The sequence below is a fragment of the Adelges cooleyi genome, unplaced genomic scaffold (assembly GCF_023614345.1).
Source record: "Adelges cooleyi isolate 19-005CV unplaced genomic scaffold, UGA_ACOO_1.1 ACOO_flye_CR_arks_rails_tigmint_CR_PRNA_108, whole genome shotgun sequence".
Classification (NCBI taxonomy): domain Eukaryota; kingdom Metazoa; phylum Arthropoda; class Insecta; order Hemiptera; family Adelgidae; genus Adelges; species Adelges cooleyi.
Window position 1 is genome coordinate 5996029 of NW_026095761.1, and position 20898 is coordinate 6016926.

Genomic DNA, 20898 nt, shown 5'->3' on the forward strand with positions numbered 1-20898 from the left:
ATCCGCGGTACGTCCAATTGTACCCATCCGGTCTTATAAAAATTCTCAAAAAATTTGGCATTCAACGCGTACTGTATGGCCATTATTTCCCTTTCACACCGGTTTGGCTTGACGCTTTGCAAACAAGACATTAACATTAATCTGATTCTTGCTTAGCTCATCGTAGTCCATACAATAAAATTTAATTCTGCCCATTTTCTAACAAAAACGTTAAAAAAAACAATTTTGTAATGTATAAGTAATTTCAAGACTACTTACAATTTGCCGGTTTTCTAAACGATACCACATTACAATGCAATCTGTATTACATGGCATGTAAAGCTATTTTTCAAAATCAAATAAAGATTATGACTAACTCAAACTGTGTTGTGACATTCTTGATTGGTTTCAATCGCCCACCTGAAGAAATTATTTGTTGCTTATGAACATTTTTGAAAATTGCTTTAGTTGGTTTTAAAATTAGACGCCTCATTTCAACCCTTTCACATAGTTATAAGCATGATAAATTACACATAAAATCTACTTGAAAATACATGGCGTAACTACAGTTTGTTTTTACAGTATAAATTGCTGTAAACTGTAATCATTATCAATAGAATCGCCTAATGACTTAAGTAATGCCAAATTAGTTATAATATGTATAATTAAAATTGGACGTCAATTTGACTTTTATCCCTTTTAGCGAAGACATTTAAATTAAGAAAGTTAAGTGGTCGACAGGCAAGTAGCAAGTTTTTTATCCGGTTTACTGTAATACAGTAAATTTTTGTTTACCGATTTCTCACGGTAAAACGGAAAGTAACATAATTGAAGTTTTATTAAACCAAATAGACAATGTACAAGCTAAAAAAATTGCTGGTTTATACATAGTTATATGCACGCACTAAACACATTCGATAAATATAGCAATAGTCGATAAGGCAACTTATTGATCCAAAAGCCAAAACATTAAATTTAAAATAACTGTGACAATATTTTAATTAATTTTATTTATTAATACCCGTTTAGTTTTTAAATTGGTCATTGAAACATTGCCCAATCGACATTATTAAGGATATCCAGATACAAGTCCATAAACTGACCAGTGATAAAACGGTTAAAAAGAGACATGATTAACATAATCCACAGTTTATAGACTAGAATAAGAAGTTCGTTTAGATGTTTTTTTTTTTTAATTATACAACTAGTCTTTTAGGGTCAGCGACTGTAAGAATTCTTCTGACTTCTAATTGACTGTCGAGTATTCTCGAATCTCGATATAAATTAGATGAATAATAGATTAAATAGATAACCATAACTACATCCTATAAACGAACACAGCGGTTTAAAACCAGGGCTGTAAAGTGTAAGCTGTTTGTCACATCTTTGAGCTGCACGTATCCTTGACCTCGACTCTGAAAGAAAGTAATGTTTATTGTGAATACCACCGCGATGAATGTAATATATTGTACATAATATACCACATGATCCTTTCAAACGTGAGCCAAGACGCGTCTATGTCTGTAAAATATTAGAATTTAGTATCTTTATTTGGTTTTAGTGTCTATAATTTTAAAAGCAAGCAGTAATCTACTAATTCGCTTATAAAAAACTATCTAAACATATAAAACACACTAAAAAAAAAAACACACAAAACAAGAGTTTTTTTTCACATCTTTGGAGCCGATTATAAAATAACTAGACATAGTAGAAATATTCTGAAGCCACTCTTCGTGTTTACGTGTTGTACAGTGCTATTATTCAATTTTAGTTTCAATGGTTATTATTTAATTATCAGCAGTAGGTATTGTTATGGTCAAATCCTCCAAACAAATATTAGATTATTTAAACCTAATTGTTTTCAAAACAAAAAATATTAAGATAATTATCAAGATTATAATTATATATAATAAATTATTTTCAGTAATATAATGTTATATACATTTTCTATGTCATTACTGCAACATCTTATAAGACTTCAATGACATTTAAAAAAAATAACATTTGAAAACCGCCACGTTCAGATCTATGGGAGTTTTTTGTTCATAAAAAGGCTACGGAGAATGATTTAATCTCAACAATAAACAATAAATTAATAATAAACATCTTGTTGCCTACAACTAATTAGGTTTTGCCAAAACTCAAAGAGTATATTCTTTATTAATTAATACTTAATCCCAAAATCGGAATTGGGACTTAACCGGGTCCTACCCAAACATCACAGAATTTATGTCAGATTCTTGGTGATTAGTGATTACGAGTGTAATGTTATTTTGAATTGTTGAAATTCGCAGAATAATAATAATTTGTTAATAACCAAAAAACGTATAGTAAATAAGTTTAAATAAACTTAAGACAAATAGCATTTCGCATTTCTAGTTTCCCATCAGTAGGCAAACCAAACCTGAAACCATTTTTGGAAAATGTACGAACCGTTAATGTATTTAATTTAATTATGCAATAGGACGTTTTAAATTGTCGGTTTCACCAGATATTAGCATGCTCACAATGATGGGCGCCTCATTGTTATCCTATCCTCGGGTTTCCATTGTTTCTACGATAATAGCATTGTTGGTACATAAGTCATATCGGAAAACCATTGATTATTGAAGTAGATTGAACAATTGTGTACTCAGTAGTCAGCTGTGATATAAACTATAACGTTAAACGGTAAACATACAACTACTTTTCTTTTTAAATTCCATTAACTTTGTTAAGTACATGCACCTAAAATTGATAATTTAGCTTCACAAATTAAATACAATCCTATTTTATAATATAATAATAATATTCCTCTTTTATAATATATTATAGTTTGTAATTCGTTAATTAAATAGTCAACATTTTCTTTACAACTTTGATTACATAGAAAAAAAATTGAACTTTTCAAACCACTTGTAAGTTATTAGGTTGGGAAACATTTCAGAATTAAATATATTTGTTCATTTCATTGTAGCTGAATATTAAATTACACGCGTAGAATGTCATCTGGTAAAAATGTATTGGAAGTATAAAGAAAATAATATTTCAGTAGATCTATTACCTAAAACCCGTGAAAAATCACCCGGCTTAAACTATGTAGCATTGGTTTGAATGCAGTACCAATTGACAGTTGAATATAAACTTATATCGATATTATATGCAAACACTTCAAGCGTTTAACGTAGTAAGACTTGTAACGGTTCAAGGTGGGTAATTTCGAACATGATAATCAATGACGAATTGCGTTAGATAGTAAGGGCCGTATTTATAGTCAGTTCTTAAAAATAAGCATTGCTTAAGAACTGATTATAAATACGGCCCTTAAGTATACTAAATTATATTATTAGAATGTCGAAGACATTATTATAAATTAATGTAACACGTCTCTGCTAAACTGTTTTACGGTAATCCCTACATGACTAGAATAATCATTATAATTGCAATTATACCAATCAGCAGTTTAAGATTGTACATGCAACACTACATAATATGTACTATTTTCTTATAAGTTTGGACCAGGTCGCCAATATTTTTTCTCACTCTCCAAAAAATAACTCTAGTGCTATGTTCAGTGTTCACAATAGAATCGGGCCTAAATCCGTGTGACTATGCAGCAACATTGTGTCTACCAATATTATGCTTACTTACTTATATTATATTTGGAACAAGTATATCACTCGACAGTTTTGATGGTTCAATTTTCAATAGATACAATTTAATTGTTCGGGTGCCTTTCTAGTTCACCTTGTACTATATATTGCCATCAATAATTATTCAAGGTTTTTTTTATTTATAAACCAACGATTACTAGAACTATTATTACTAGAAATAGTTTCGATTTATCAACGACACGAATGCCGGATCACATAATTACCATAGTTACTTACGTTAACACATAAAGAGGTCATAGAACTGCAATATTAGGTATTCAGATTACAGAATCCTTATAAAAGGGCGTGATACCCCTATTAAGGAGTTAGGTATAGGCAATGTTTTGCAGAATCTTAATTTTAAGTTTAAACTATAATGTGTAATAATTATTTTAGCAATTAGGATTCTTTTTTGGTAATTAATTTATTTTTCGGACTATCATAGCAATTTTAAGTAGTTTCGTCTAAACACAGTTACGCAGAATCCGTTTTACTAAGTTCATGGTTGTTTTAGAGCAAAAACACCTATTATGAAATCAAAAGAGAACAGCATTTTGGAGACAATGTCATATCCGATTTTGAAAATAATATTGTGAAAAAAGTCTTAGCTATTTAAAAAAGTAAAATGTGCAATTTTAAATATTAAGCTAAATATTTGTTTTTTTCCAAAAAAGGATATGATAATATTGTCTTCTAAATGTTGTCATCTTTCGTTTTTGTTTTAAGTATTTTTTGTATAATAATTAACTTTCCAGTGCAAATGTTAAAGGATGTGGATAAGCCTGAACTATTTAATAATCATTACTGAATTATTTATAAACTAAATTGGGCAGTGCAAATTGATTTCATTTGGTGAAAATAATTTGACAGATCCGTGTTGTGCAATAATCTCGATTATTCTTAAGTAATAAGTGTAATAGTTATTCAAGTTATTTTAGCACGTTCTGCACGTCATGACGGGAAAATACTCTTATAGAGAGAGGGTAGCCCCTTTTAAAAACCACCGCAGGCACGGGAAAAGTAGACTAGGACGAATATTATGATCTTTTAAAATCATTATTAAATTAATCATCATCTAAACGATGAAATGTACTAATGAAAAAAAAGTTAGGTTAGGTCCGGAAATGTTTACAACATTCAAATCTGAAATCAGACTATATTTAGAATTTTACCTAAACTATAATATATTAATTGAAATGGCAAACATGTAAATATTAGGTATGCAAGGTAAATTATTAAGGCATCTATATATTTTGATAACCGACCATGTTATATAAGGTTTAAGTGATAACATTTTATAGCTATTATTTCCAAAAATAATTATACTGTTATGGGGTTTAAAAGAAACTATCTTTGCTGCTCATGAGCTAGAAATTGTAATTCGTTACGATATGACACCGTCTAGTAGTTATATACATATATAGGCGCAAATTAACGTAAATCACCATCAATAAGTATCCAGCACAGTACTTAAACATGATACTTTTCGCTGTTAATAGACCGATTCATAATTTTGCAAGGAAAATTAATGGCATTTAAAGAGATTTATCTCGGAGGGCATTGCTGAAATGTTACGGATTTTAATCTAACTATTATTATTTTATTTCAAGTATTTTTTTTTTTTGTTACTTAGAAAAACAAATCTGAATTTCGAGTAATACTTACTATAATAGTTAATACTACAATTCATAAATCTTATTGCACCATACAATAATGGTCATTGTACATAATGCACTTCGGCACACTGTACAACATACAGATAAAATATTAAATATATGTAAAAGTTAAAACAATTATTGTTTTCATATGAAGTGTAGAGAGACTAGAGTATCAAAACGAGTAAAGGACAAGAGTCAAAATTTTGCAGGAGTGTAAAATAATAATGACTGTATAAAATCGCCCCGAGTTCTTAGTAAGATGTTCATCACAGTCAATATATTAATGACAAATATAAACAAATTACAGAGAGAAAAATCGGAGTACTGGTTTCAAAATTAATGGAGAATTTGTAGTTTTTTTTAAATAGACATTGGAAAACTTTATAAGTACTAGAGAAAATCTGAGGCCAGAATCGAATTGCGCGAAAAATAAAACTATAAAATGTAAAGGTTTCGGTTTCTGGACCAAAAACTACGTAATAGATTATTGTTATTTGTTAAGAGGAGTGAGGCCACCGCTCAAGCTACTTTCTACAGTAGTACGATAGATACTAGATAGTAATGGTAGGTAGTAGTTTATACTACTGGATCGAAAAAAGGGTCAAATTGTGTTGTTAAATGTTATCAAACATCAACTTTGTAATTTTTTTCTATGAAATATAATTTTTAAATTAATTTTGTAAATATTACCTAATTAATATTAATTGATAAAATTTCATTTTTATATTTCACTAGTTTAAATATTTTATAATTTATGAAGGATAATATGACTGATATATTTCATTATCTTGTTGTTATCTACTATCTTATGAACTTTTGATTTTTCAAACACTTGCCTATTAACAAATAACAACAAGCCTACTTTTAAGAACTTGTATTTAGCCGAAGCTCTCTTGTGACAATTAAGTGTTAACAGTAAAGTAACCGATTTATTGCGCAATTCGCAAACAATGCACAGTGCATCCAGCATCGTTAATTTCCTTATCAGAAATTTCCTACCCGGATGCGGCGTCTATTAGTATATGGTCTTTGGTTAACCACGGTTATGAAAACGGTTTTTTATCAATGTTTTTTAACGCGTAAATTATTTGTTTTTAAAAAATATAAGGTTTTTAACTTAAATTGGTGATTATAGATATTCAAATGTTATTATTTTTTTATTTATTTTGTGAATTTTAATTTGTGAATGAAAAATGTGTTTTCTCGCAGCGACTTGTGAATTATATTTTGATGTTTGTATCAAATAAGTGTTTGAATAATAATATGCAGTCTTAAAATTTGCTAAAACTGAATATCGTATTTGGTCACTATAATGGACACCGAATGGATATGTACTCAGGCTATAGCCTTTGATGATCAGTCAACGAATGACGTTGTAACAGTAAAAAATGTTAGTATTTATTTGCTTGGATATGTCCTAAAATTTTTAGGTATTAGCATAAACACTTGTTTATCAATAAGACATTTTAGAAATTGAACCATATTAAAGATAGTATTTTAAATAAATATTACATGACGAGATTAATTTTGCAAAAATTGTTACTTAGTCCCTTTTTATTGCCCAAACAATAATAACTAGCTATTATTTTAATTTGTTTTTTCTATGTTTAGTTTGGATGCATTATTCTTAATGATAAAGCAGATGATGAGAAATACATTTTACACGAAGGGGATAATACAATTGGAAGACATCCCTTGAACAGTATATACGTGGAACATCCTGTAAAACAGAATTATTATTTTTTAATTTTAATCTATATCTATTATAACATTAGCTTATTTATTTGCTTTTAGTCTGTATCAATGTATCATGCGGTTATCCAATGTGATTCTGACGGCATTGTGTTATTAGACAAAGGTAGCTTAAACAAGACTAAACTCAATAAGGTAATAACGTCCTTTTTAAAGTAAACCCAAGTTATTTAACATATTTACTTAAGTGTTTATAATACATTATTTCTTTTCTTTTTAGAAAACCCTCAGGAAAGATGTTGCTTATTTTCTCGATGAAGACTCTTCATTATCATTCGGAGAAGTCCAAGCAAATTATTATGTAGATGTAGAAAACAGTAATATCAATAGCAAAAGATTTAAAAATGAATGTGGTGAGTAATACAATTATTATTATTGTTTTAACATAAACTTTTCATAAATATTTCTTAATTAGGGTCCAAAGATTGCATAACTGAAAATACCAATTTGTCAGTATGTAAAACTCCGAACACTGTAAGCATAATTATTATGAATTGATCGAAAACGTTGTACCCACTTCATTAATCATAAAATATTGTTTAGGCTACACAACTTACAAAACCGATCGGGGATGACAAGAACTATGAATTTACTAATTGTCAACAACAGTCTTTACCAAACTGTGAAGGTGGTATTCTATCTAAAGCTGTTCTACATAATTCTGGAACTTCTACAATAATTGAAAAGTCTAATCTTCGAAATGTGCTGTCAAATACTAATCCTTCAAGTCCTAGCGATGAACTTTTGTTAAATGCTCTTAGTCAAGTAGAAACAAATGAATGTGAAACTTTTGATCGAGAAGATACTCCGAGTCCTGTATTAGACCTTAGGGATCAACTTTGCGATACATCTTCATTGCCAGCTTTTAATACAACCAACTGTACTGAAGAAGAACTAATAACAGCCTTAAATAACCAAAATGATCGCTCCAAGTTTGATATGCCTGATAAAATTTCACGTGAAGACACTCCTAGCCCCGTTATTGATTTAGGATTAGTTGAAAATTCTGAAAGCGAATTGAGTACACAATATAATGATAATAAAAAAAATACTACAAATTTGGGTTGTGAAGAAACCCAACTTTTTGAATTGGAAAATGATATTTTTGACTGTCCGACTCAGATGGAAACGACTGTTGAAAGTATAAGGAATGAACAAAAGATAAGTACTGGTTTACAAGTTACAAAACAAATAGATTGTTCAACGATTGAATCAACATCTAATTTGCATTCTGATGAAACTCAAATTCCAAATATAAATGATTGTTCTCCACATAAAAATATTGAATCTATTGAACAAAGGGAATTTTCTGAACAAAATGTCTCTAACATACAAGACGAGGAAACTCAAATTGTTCATTTTGATAATGATGGTTTATTTGATTGTTCACAAAAAAAAGTAATTAAATCCACATTCACAAATTCATCACAAAATAAACATAATGAAAAAGAAAATGAGAATATAATAAAATCCGATATTGCTGTGAAACCAAACACGAGCAGCTTTCATGAAATAGAAACCCAAATTGTGTCACTAGACAATGATTTCTTTGACTGTCATACACAAAAAGTTATTTCTACAAAAGATTCAACTGCAAATACAAGTAAAACCAGCGTAAAAGATACGAAGACAACAAATAAATCAAATAACTTGAATACATTGAACACTAGTATGTTTAGTGAAATGGATACTCAGTTGGCTGAATTGGATGATGATTTCTTTGACTGTCCCACGCAAAAAATTATCTCAACAAAGTTAGCAAGTTCTGACAAAGAAAGTTCTAAACCATTAAATACTACAAGTTTAATTAAATCAAGACCATCTGCGTTGAACGAAATGGATACACAAATAAGTGAATTCAATAGTCCATTTGTTGACAGCAAATCACAAAATGCAATAAATTCAAAACAACCAGAATTCGGTCTAGTTTTGCAATCTAATAAGTCGATAAACAAAGAAAATAAAACAGGCAATGATAATTTTTTTGATTGCCCTACTCAAAAATTATTTATTCCTTCCGCTAATAATATTGACACCATGCCGTGTACTTCAGTGCAAACCAGGGATTTAGCAAAGGGTGTGGGATTCAAAAGCGAATTAAACTTGCACGAAGCAGATACTCAAAATGTAGAAATAATCAATGATTATGAAACAAAAAACAATTGTAATAAATATGTCAATACTTTTGAAGCTGATGACGATGACATTTTCAATTGTTTGACTCAAAAAGTTGTTAAACCTTCCAATGATGAAAATGTTTGTGTTAAGAAATTTAACCCAAACAATATTTCAGTTACTCAATCCACCTTAAGTGAACATTGCAATAAGTCTGAAGTCATAGAACTAGAAAATGATGATTTTTTTAACTGTCCTACACAGAAAATTTCCCATTTTAAAGTTGGTAGTGTAAAAGCTGAATCCACGGCTCAGAATAATACAAATAGTAATAATTATTTTGAAGCAGACGACGATGATATTTTTAGTGGACTAAATTATAAGGCTTCTACTTCGAAACAAATTTATGAAAATAGAACTCGCAATGATGTTTTTAAATGTCTGTCTCAAAAATTTGCATTGAAAAAAAGTGTGGATATTCATGATGCGGAAACTCAAGCAATTTCATTTGAAGTAAAATCACAAACACCAATTGCAGCGACTTCTAAACATTGCTCTTTAGCCGATAAGGATATAAATCAGACTATTGAAATGGATGACGATGATGATTTTTTCAATTGTCCAACACAGAAATTACCCTCTACTAAAAATACAAATCTATCACATGGTATGAATTTGGAACACAGTTCAGACATTTCTGTAACTAAAAAATCAAACACAGACACAATTTCGATTACTAATAAAAAAAAACAGTCATTTGAATCGAATGATGATGATTTTTTCAATTGCCATACTCAGAAAGTGACCTGTTCCAAAACAGCCATTAGTATGTCATCCAATATTCACTTAGCGGAAACACAATCAAATTATTTTCACCCAATAAAGCCTGTAAAATCGAGTGCTGTAACTTTCAATCAGAATATTATTGTTCATAATATAAGTGGTATTAATTCTACTGCATTAGACGACGAAGATATGTTCAATTGCCCAACACAAAAAATATCGACTTCAGTAAGTACAAACAGTTTGAAGAATGTTTCCGCAGGAATACATGAAGAAACGCAAGTTGTTTCAGAGTCTGATCAAGTAAATGCTACGTCTTTTAGTCCAAGAAAATTAATAAATGAAGAAGAAACTCAAGTAACAAATATGTGTGAAAACGATTTTTTTGATTGTCCAACACAAAAATGTTTATCAAACATAGAAAATAAGTTTGATAGAATTCCTAATAAACCTAAAAACAATTTAGTGGATACACAAGAAGAAACACAGCTTTTGACTGAAGATGATGATATTTTCAATTGTCCTACACAAAAGATATCTCCGATTTGTAAGAATAAATCTTTGCCGACTAATATGAGTAAAATACATGAAGCCGAAACACAACAAATATCGAGTTTAGACAAATTGGATAGTATTTCAAAGCCGAAATCTAATTCTTTTGGGGATCAAATTAGTGATGAAGATGATGACTTTTTTGTTTGTCCTACTCAAAAAATAACGTCAAAGAATAGGCTTGAGCCAACACCAAGTAGTTTAATATGCAAAAAAAGTAACATACACGAACTTGAAACACAAATAGCAAGTCCAATCAAATTGCATAAGTTTTCAAAGCCAAGAACTTGTAATTTTAATAACAAAGGAAATGATGAAGACGATGATTTTTTCAACTGTGCTACACAAAAGTTATCTTTAAATTGTAAAGTTAAACCAACAACAAGCAGTACGACAAATGATAATACAAATAAAATAGACGTCCATGAAAGCGAAACTCGATTATCAATGAGTCCATTAAAATCAGATAATTGTACGAATATTAATACTAGCAGAGATCAAATTAGTGACGAGGATGATAATTTTTTCAACTGTCCTACCCAAAAGATATCTTTGAATTTCCAAGTTAAGCCAACAACAATCAATATAACTAAAGAAATTACGAAAACAGTAGACATGCATAATGCCGAAACCCAACAGCTATCAAGTCCAACTAAATTGGATAATTTTTCAAAGCCACAGAATGAAGATGATGATGTCTTTAACTGTCCAACTCAAAAAATTATCTTCAAAGATAACAAAACGACTGTTGTAGATTCAAAAAACATTAATGAAGACGAAACTCAATGTTTTGATTTTGACAATGACAATTTTACTTCCAATAATTTAGTAAACACAGTCAATATACTTAAAACTTCTAAAACAAGTACACAAACTGGCTGTTCAAACGTGAATAAAAATTATGATTTGCCAACATTAAAACGCAATGTATCCTCTATTGGAGTTATTCAGAAAGACAGAATTGCCAAAAGTGAAAAGTGCAGTTTAACAGGCGGTTCTAAAACAAGTAGTGTACCGCTAATTCGCATTCGAAATGATCTACACGCTCCTGGTGAGCGCAATAAAATATTAAAGTTGAGCAATAAACCAAATAAAACGGTACAAAATGTTAGTTGTACAAGTGATGACATTAAATTGGGAACTGAAAACAGCAATTCTCCGAGACGCTCAAAAAGAAGTATTAAAGGAAAATTAAATCATCATGGTTCGATTGAGACTACTTCGATTATTAAACAAGAGCCTATCGATTTCGATTTGGGTGAGTCAAGAGTATCTAATACTTCTAAAACTACACCTCTCTTAAAGCAAATGGACGAAAGCATTTACAGCCCTTTTAACATAGTCAATGCTTGTAATACTATTGTGGACTCTACAATGAAATCCAAGATTGTTAACAATGTTAGCTTACCAAATAGTGAATTATCGACTCCCAATGATGCAGAGAAATGGCAATCGTTTTGGAATAAGAAAAAATCGAAAAGTCAGGAAAGCCAAAGCAGTGGGGTCGGACAGTCTACTTCCAAGGTTATCAATAATGACGTAGTGGTTGTTAGGAAACAACGATATCAAACCAGAGCAGTAACAAAAAAAGAAAATGGCTGTGAAGATGTCAATCGAAAACGGAAACTGGACCTTCCTAGCGAAGATAGCAATAAAAGAATATGCAATATTGAAAAGCAATGTCAAATAAGAATATTAGTAGGTTAATTTAGAATTTGTACTTGTCATAATCTGTAACGTCATTTATTTTCATTTTAGGACAAAAAACCTGAACATTTTATTGTCACATTTAGCCATTTAAAAAGTCGTCACCTACAATCAATGAAAGAATTTGTGGAAAAAACAGGTATTAAAAAAAAAAACTATTTTTTTATTAAAAACTAATTTTATAAAATGTGATTTTCATTTTTAGGTGGTTTTGTAACGGACGAAATTACCCAATGCACAATATTGGTGACCGATAAAATACGTTGCACTATGAAAATACTATCAGCGATTGCAAGAGGTTGTCCTATAGTCACAACTAGTTGGATTAAACATTCCTATGCTGTCAAAGTATTTCAAGGTATTTTCAAAATTAACTATTATGTCACTAAGATCTGTTTCATACCTGCACACATCTATGTTAGTGATACTATTTGTATTTGTTACAATCCATATGCTTGTTATTACCAAATTTGTATACGGCTTTCAAAAAAAACTTTGCATGAGGTGTGAAATGAACCTAATGTTTTCTATATTAACATATTTGTGCTTTTTATAGATGTGGACGATTTCATAATCAAAGATAATGATGCTGAACGGAAGTATAACTTTCGGTTAACAGAATCTCTGTCCAAAGCTCATACTAAAGGTCTCTTGGATGGTTACACCGTTTTAATTACTCCATCAGTAAAACCTAGGGACATGAAAGGTACTACACTACTTAATACTTTTTATTTGTTGGTCTATATAATTTTTTTAATTATTCCAATAAAAATAAATACGTGGATGTGTTTAGTGATTATAACGTGCGCTGGCGGCACTCATGTTTTAAATTGGCCTAAAACCCATCTTGAAAAGACACTGATTGTGACATGTGAACATGATCGTCAACATTGGAAAGCTATCTGGGACATCAAAGGAGCCTCGAAAATTGACAGCGATATACTTGTGACGTCCATTATCAGACAAAAGCTCCATTTATAACGAGTTAAAGAACAGAGTATAAAACTATACTCAGCTTAATCATTAAAACAAGTAGCTCAGTATGTTTAGTATAGCGTATATATTTTTAATGTATGAAACGAGTTCAACAGTTACCTTTGAAAAATGAAGAAGTACCTGAGCGTAAATATTTTACTTTCAATAAATTAATTTTTCTTATTTCTTAAAAAACACTTATTATTTTTGTTATTGTTAATACATTTTTTACTGACTGCACCTCTAAATTTTATTAATTATAAATTGTATATTTAAAAGTGTGTACACATTTTTTTTTTAAATTATAAGAAAAAAAAATTACCTTTCAAGCTTCTCATCAAAACTAAAAAATGAAAACCAATACAAGTTGTACGTAATTAATATATATATATTTTTTTTTATCATAACATCACATGTATAGTAACAAAGTGCATACTATATATATTTTTTGTATAATAAAATAAATATAAACATAGGGGGAAAAATGAATGTCTTATTTAGTGTGTTTTACAGTAAAATTTATTTTAAATAATAATTTGTCTTTGGTTTTATTATCCTTAGATAAAAAAATTATAAATAAGATCTATTTAATAGTAAAAATTGTTCTTGGCTAAAATGTAACATTACTATGATTAGATAATGGTAAATAGTACATTTGAATCAACGATTTGGAGGTTTCAATATAATAATTAAAGTATTAGGGTCATCACTTAAAATACATTGAATACATAAAAATGTTTTATTAATAATGATAAACAACATGTATATTTTTAACATAAACTATTTCATTAGGTTTATTATAAAAAAAAATATATATATATATATTTTTAGCTGATTAACAAAATCAGGTTGATCATTTTTACATCACAAAAATTATGTTAATTGTATACAAAATTATTGCTCAAGTACCGTGTGGACTGAGCATAAATATTACTTTAGAACTATTGTTGTATTATAAATACTGTTTTGGCTTCTAAAACTTATCACATTAATACAATAAATATAATTAATTTAATAAATTATGAGAATTTACTCGTGATGCTAAAGTATACAATATCGTGGCTTCCCAAGAACAACAACCTAAGTGCAATTTTTTTTTAAAAGGTTTTTTGCGGTTTTGAAGTTGGGAACAATGAATTTACAAAGTCTATAAATAAAACACACTATTATTCACTGTTCATTTGTTTAAATTATCTGGGTTTTTTTTGTGCAAATATAATTGTTAAAATGGGAGTTTTATCAGTTCACTTTCCTGTGAAATTTAACAAGGTAAACAAGGCATAACTGGTAATTATGTCATTGTTCTTACGAGTTGCGATATGCCTTAAATATTAAAGTTAAAAATCTTACGTGATTGTATAGTAAACGAGTAATGCCAATTCTATATTGTGTATTTTCTAATTTTCATTAAACACATTTAAGTATTAGTTCAACTAGTAATACACTATGTTTTTGTGAACTTAAAATAATTAAAAAAATAAAACAATAATGTTGTACAAAAAAAAAATATATGTATAAAGGTGAAATGTTGTATAATTATATTTTAATCCAGTCTTATTAACTTGGTTAAAATTTATATTTATAAAAATTTGTTTCTCCCGGCAGTATACATAATGCTAAGGTACTCAAATCATAATGATTTAAACAATTTTTAAATGCTACTGTAATAAACATAACATTAAATGTACAAAGATATAATGTTTGTTGATAATTACAAAACATAATTACACTATTTACAACTTTTTTTATAAGTTTATAACTGGTTTAAAATAGTATGGTCTCTTTGCGAAACAATTACTGACTTACCGATGATATTTACAAATCACTTTATATATATACAATCTATAAAAAAAAAAAATTATTGTTCTTATATTACATGGTTGTTGCATTCTGTGTTTGACAACATTATTTTACTGTTTGGTAATTTAAGTAAATATAATTTATACGTACATGGAATATTGTCACAGAATAAAAATGTTGTCAAGGTTATCAGAAGCTGAGATAATAAAGAATAGTACAAAATACTAAACTTGAGGGAACAATTTTTAAATTTATAAATTATCTTAAACTATTTTGTTCTAATGAGTACATAAATATTTGAGATTATGAACAGATGGTAGTAATAAGAAGAAGAATTTATTAATAATTGAAAACCGAATTCATAATTTTTGTATAATTTGATCCAGTACACCTATTTACTAGGAAATAACGACTCGTATGATGGTGGTAGATCTTTGTCAGCCGTTCTTGCCTCGGTTCCACTAGCTACCACATTACTCGGAGGAGCGGTGGCCATCATTCCCATGGTGTCTAAATTTGGTACCGGTTGCATTTCTGAAGAATGGGGATGATTGTTGTGATAGGACATACAACATAGTGCGCCAAAGTGCCTGAAGAGCCACAAGCAAGCAATGAAAGCCACAAACATTGTGAATAAGCCAGCAACTGTACCAGCAAGAATTTTTGTTCCGAAAGTTGTGTTAAAACGATCTATGTTTCCTAAAATCATTTGAACAGCGTTAAAATTTTAACAATTGCAATAGTTATATATAAAAAAAAAAAAATTAATATTTAACAACATTACCATTAAGAGTTATAATTGAACGGCATCCGTCCTCGTCTCTACAGCTCTTGTAAGGACAGTTCAGTTTGCCGTCGTTGAAAAAATCCTTATAAATGCAAGTTTTTGAACCACAACTTTTCCATAATCCAGAATCAAACTTGCACTCTAAAAATAAAAAATAATTATCATAACAAGAAAAACATTTTAAAAGAGTCACAATACAAAATCTACCTTGGAATGTGGTAAATACAATTTCAAAGTTCAGCTCTTCGTCTTCTAACAAAGATTTGTTGCTGACGTGTATTTTCACTTCAATCAATCCTTTGTTGTCAATAAATGAGTTTACAACTTGTTTATCGTCATTTGCATCTTCACGGCCATTGTTAAATTCGTCATCGACGCCAATTTCAAGTGCATTAACTTTACCACAAATTCTATTACTCCACGGTTCTGATGTTTTTATTTTGAAATTGAAGTTACCTAAATTCACAGTCTTTTCGGTATGTCGAAACTACAAGGACAAAGTCAAATAGGTTAAAAGTAAGCATATTTAGCTTAAGATTTATAACTAACAAATTGAAAAATATATAATAAATTAGTTTTAGCTTCGATGCGGAGCTGAGAAGGTATTGTTTTTACAATGATGTTTTTTTTTTTTTTTTGTCTGGACCCTTGATATCTCGTAAACCGCAGAACCGATTTATTCGTGTAGCAACTCTATAAATCAGAAATCATACCTGGAAGGTACTTAAGCAGGCCAAAAATTAAAAAAAGTCACCCCTTCCCCATCAAAATCGAGAAAAACACTTAAAAAATGTACAAATTTTTCAACTTAAAATTACGATGCTCTATAACTTTTTTAAAAATAGTCGAAAATGTTCCAAATTTATATGAATTGTTTTTCAAATATAGTACTATCGATAAGCATTAACAAACCAAAAAAATATCATAAATCCTTTCCGACGATAAAATTTATCGTCAAATTTTTTTTTTATTAAGGAAAAACCCCAAAAATAGGGTAAATTTACACTTTTTCCGTAGTTAGTTTCTAGGTTGCTATGTGTGTGTGAATCAACAGTCAACGGGTAATGAAAATATTTTCATTATATTGTTAATTACCATCAACCCTTATCGTATCCACCCTGCACAAGACTACTAATTATTAAATTTTAAGTACATTATTGCTGGTCCCACATACTATCCACAGCTTCGCATCAAAGCGTTTATTTAAAAGTGATTTCGTCACTTTCAGTTATAATAAAATCTGTAGACCTGTTACCTCTCCGTTCCCACTATGTCCCGACCCCAATGCACTGGCTTTTTTATGTATATATTTAAAAAAAAAATTCTAATCAGGTCTAACATCCATTGTTATAGCTTTTGAAACTGAATAAAAAGTATTTACCTGAACATAATCAATACACTGGCCTTGCTCGTTGCGCCTGAAAGACATGCGCTGTATAACAGCAAATACGCCAAGGCCGAGAGACGATGTAACTGTAAAGCGACAATTAAAATCTTGTTTGCTATTCCACTGATGGAAATATCGGCTTTCTTTGATTATCATAGCAGACTGTTCTTCGCGACCAATTAGATACAGATTACTTGACGTAAAGCTAATTGAACAGACGCTATCATTTTCCAACACTTCTAAAATAATACAAACACAAGATTAAAAATGATTTTATAAAAAATTAGCTTGTCAGTAGAAGAAAATCTATTTTTGATGCCTTATGTTATAAGGTTGTAGTAAAGTAAAAAATATAAAAGGCAAACTTTGGCTATTTATTCTTTAAAACGTTGACATACTTTATATTAAGACAATATTCATGATATATAAAATGTTCATTTTAGTAGTCTATTTAAATGCTTTCTATATACAGAATTACATTCAAAGTCAAATATAAATTTTTTTGTTTTTAATACGAATTTAAAAGAAAGTCAAAAATACATATAAATAAGGAACATAATCCTAAACCATTGGATACCTTATGTAAAATGTAACAATAATAATAATATGGAATAATGCACATATTTTAAACGTCAACAAACTTAATTTAGTTAGGAATGAAATTAAAAAAAAAAACATATTAGTAAACAAAGTGGTAACAAGAGTAGTATAATAACTACTAAAAATAATAGAAAAATTAAATAACATCCATATGGGTCATTAAACTAAAAAATTTAAATATTGTTTATCACAAATATTTATATGGGTATTTTGGAGTTATCTTAGTTCTAGATTTAAACATATTCCGGATGTTTAAAATGATAAGCCCATATTTATTTTATAAATATTACAAAACATGAGTTCTGCTTTTTTTAATTTTTTATTCTTAGCTTTGGGTAATATAAAATAAGAAAAGCTAAAAAAATGTAAAACGCCAACCTTTGAGTAGGAAGAGATAAAATAATTTTAATAGATAAAAGGTGTAAAAAAAAAGGGTTTTCTGATGAGTTACATTATTTCTTTTTTTACAATATACATTAATATTCAATGAAAGTTGTATTCTTTCATTTACAAATGTGTTCCGTTCTATATCACTACATCACACATTTGGTTTATTTTTAAATATTTATAATACAGATTTATCACATGGATGTAGCTTGTTAAATTATCATATTTTTTTTTGTTTTTACCATAATTTCCTCCCAATTTAACTGTATCCATTAATATACTTGTCAGATTTTATTTCTTTTATATAAATAATTCAAATAAAAGTATTGTGATCAAAATTTATATAAATATATGGAGAACGTTATCGAAAAAAAAACACAATATTATTTGAAAATCATATTAAACTACTTTTTCATGACCAAAAAATCTATTATACCTATATTAATATGTTTTCATATTATTTAAAAAAATTACACACAATAACAATAGAAATAATAATAAAAATAAATGTAGTACCAAAAGAAATGTCAAGTGTGTAAAATATGAGTCATCGAAATTGTATGACTAATAGTTATTTACCTACTTGGGAATAATTCAATTTTTAACACTATTATATTATATAATAGTGAGTGACTATGCCACATATTTACATGAAAATAATTTGTAAATCCTCTTAAAAAAAAATTGGTTTGAGCTATTACTCTTAACAATTGGCTTGTATACGTGGTATACGTGGTATAACAATTGGCTTGTATACGACTACTCTTAAGCGATAATATTTTTAAAACTGTAGTAACAATAAGTTGTAAGTAATTTTAATTTTAGTAAGTGCAGGAGCAGACTACTGGCAGATCGGGAGACCGGCAAATTTTCCGATGGGCTGGCCAAACAGTGCAAAGAGAGAACAGGAGTTGTGAGCTGGGGCGGGCGGGGCCTAGACTAAGAGCAAAGGGGTTGTTGGACAAGGGTCGGTTTGGTTATGTTACGTGAAGTAGTATTTTGTAATGACATTAAATAATTTGATATCTTAATATGTTTTTGTATACCATTACATATATAAAATATTGTATACTAGAAAAAACTTAAGCAATTTATGGTTATATATAGTAAAGAAAATTAATATTTAAATATGAATTCTCAACAATTTATACAAGGGATTAACTTATTTAAACAGCTCATCCACAAGTGATCATGATATTGCCTTAACTATTATACAACTCTTTAATAAATGCTAGATTAAGCCCCTTAAAGTACTGTTTTTACAAGTGTTGTGAAATATTTCCATACTCAAATACTTTTTCAAAAAAAAAAATAATAATTCAATAATAATAATAACAATATATATAACACATCAAAGAAATGTTTAAAAAATGTGTATATCTATTATGGCTCTTTATAAAATAACACAGCGCCATGGGCCAGTCTATACATATTTTCCCGGGCTGGTCTCATGGAGCCAGTCCGCCCCTGAGGTGCACAGTCGTAATATAAATGGCAAGTCTTAAATTTAAATGTATTATGTGGGATGATGTACAAAAAAAGAATACCTAATATGATTATACAGGAACAATAAGTATATTATGGGCGTGACATATGGACAATAATATTTACATAGTTTTGATTTGACCAGTTAAAAAATGTAACACAAAGTACTTACTTTGGAGGTAACTAGCGGTCTGACCGATGTATAGTGTAAAAAGCAACGAGTGTATTGCAGTAAAATGCATTTTCTCTGTTGGAGGCGATGGCTGACAATTTCTAGGTCGTTTCTAATGCCAGGAAGATTTCATTTCGTTGTTACTGAGCACGGCAGAACAACACGTTTGCCATGTTGCTTAAGATGCGACTAAATCTGTTTGGCAGTTGTGTATGGTAAAATATTATTCGTGTATTACTATTGCGAGCAATAACACTAGCGGGACAACAATGTATACACTTTACACAAACAGCAGACAGCTAACCCGTCTATACTCTACTGTCAGACGATTATCTAATCACAACATTGAGCAGTTCTGCTGGTCGTGTGTTATCACACCATCACGAATTATTGTAAAATAACCGTAATGGTGGTCACACTGTTTATACCTCCATCACTGCGTTTACTGCCAGACAGAGTAGGAAATAGGAATTACTTATTCTATTCGCATGGTAGGTAGGTATGAAAAAACTGTTTTTTTCTCCATAATAGACCAGATTTTATGCCAATATTATAAATCGTTATAGTCTAATGTCTATATGGAATAACGTTTCAACACGAAAGCGCAATTGAACGTTGTTTTTCCATCATTATGTAAGTTACACAACATCACATTTACGCTTTACCGCAATAAGTTCGCATTGTCCTAGAAAACTCAAGGTAAATGTTACCGTGGTGACATATTATATTCCTAGTGCTAGGTAAAACCTATAGGTTATTGCGCAGGGGGACTGGCAAATAATGGAAAAATTACCATTGTTTGATTTTGTGTTGGTGGTATTTTTGTACACTGATATTTATAAAATAACCAAAATAAATGAAATTGATTTAAACTTGAAATAGGAATACAACAATAAGGATTAATGACGTTATAAAACGCATAAGTAAATGATAAATAGACAAATTAATTTTAAAAAATAACATAGATGTTGCCAAACCTCATTATGTATTGAGTGCATTGCCATACAGGGAATAAAACATATAATCACAAGTTAAACCGACATACCTAATTTTTGTATTATGAGTATACGCCGATAAACTTACATAACTGTATTTATTTTACCATAAGCAATAAGCCTTGTTGGCCG

General features: G+C 29.3%; 2 protein-coding genes across 4 annotated transcripts; one reads left to right on the forward strand and one right to left on the reverse strand.

Annotated features, from left to right (window-relative positions):
• Positions 1 to 6366: 6366 nt before the first annotated feature.
• Positions 6367 to 13441, forward strand: LOC126845223 (putative histone-lysine N-methyltransferase 1). 2 transcript variants are annotated; one of them, XM_050583823.1, is made up of 10 exons: positions 6367 to 6659; positions 6881 to 6991; positions 7064 to 7156; positions 7242 to 7374; positions 7437 to 7495; positions 7565 to 12169; positions 12230 to 12317; positions 12384 to 12536; positions 12735 to 12884; positions 12972 to 13441. In XM_050583823.1, exons 1-10 carry the CDS (start codon positions 6582 to 6584, stop codon positions 13157 to 13159), a joined length of 5658 nt encoding a protein of 1885 aa, XP_050439780.1. In that variant the 5' UTR covers positions 6367 to 6581; the 3' UTR covers positions 13160 to 13441. The 2 variants fall into 2 exon arrangements, with proteins under 2 accessions (XP_050439780.1, XP_050439788.1); XM_050583831.1 differs by lacking the exon at positions 12972 to 13441 and having other exon boundaries at positions 12384 to 12595; positions 12735 to 12875.
• Positions 13442 to 13688: 247 nt separating this feature from the next.
• Positions 13689 to 20084, reverse strand: LOC126840128 (uncharacterized). Of its 2 annotated transcripts, none has more exons than XM_050575641.1 (5): positions 19772 to 20084; positions 17122 to 17363; positions 15948 to 16227; positions 15738 to 15881; positions 13689 to 15652 (listed from the first exon to the last, which is right to left on the reverse strand). In XM_050575641.1, exons 1-5 carry the CDS (start codon positions 19839 to 19841, stop codon positions 15345 to 15347), a joined length of 1044 nt encoding a protein of 347 aa, XP_050431598.1. In that variant the 5' UTR covers positions 19842 to 20084; the 3' UTR covers positions 13689 to 15344. The 2 variants fall into 2 exon arrangements, with proteins under 2 accessions (XP_050431598.1, XP_050431596.1); XM_050575639.1 differs by having other exon boundaries at positions 13696 to 15652; positions 17122 to 17366.
• Between the last annotated feature and the right edge of the window lie 814 nt (positions 20085 to 20898).

Excerpts from the sequence above, each read along its gene's own strand:
- LOC126845223 (XM_050583823.1), top strand. The coding sequence starts at position 6,582 with ATGGACACCGAATGGATATGTACTCAGGCTATAGCCTTTGATGATCAG. Across the intron at positions 6,660-6,880 it reads ACGTTGTAACAGTAAAAAAT|TTTGGATGCATTATTCTTAA; the intron begins GTTAGTATTTAT and ends TTCTATGTTTAG. Across the intron at positions 6,992-7,063 it reads GTATATACGTGGAACATCCT|TCTGTATCAATGTATCATGC; the intron begins GTAAAACAGAAT and ends ATTTGCTTTTAG.
- LOC126840128 (XM_050575639.1), bottom strand. The coding sequence starts at position 19,841 with ATGCATTTTACTGCAATACACTCGTTGCTTTTTACACTATACATCGGT. Across the intron at positions 16,228-17,121 it reads AGTGTATTGATTATGTTCAG|TTTCGACATACCGAAAAGAC; the intron begins GTAAATACTTTT and ends TTGTCCTTGTAG. Across the intron at positions 15,882-15,947 it reads TGTATTTACCACATTCCAAG|AGTGCAAGTTTGATTCTGGA; the intron begins GTAGATTTTGTA and ends TTTTATTTTTAG.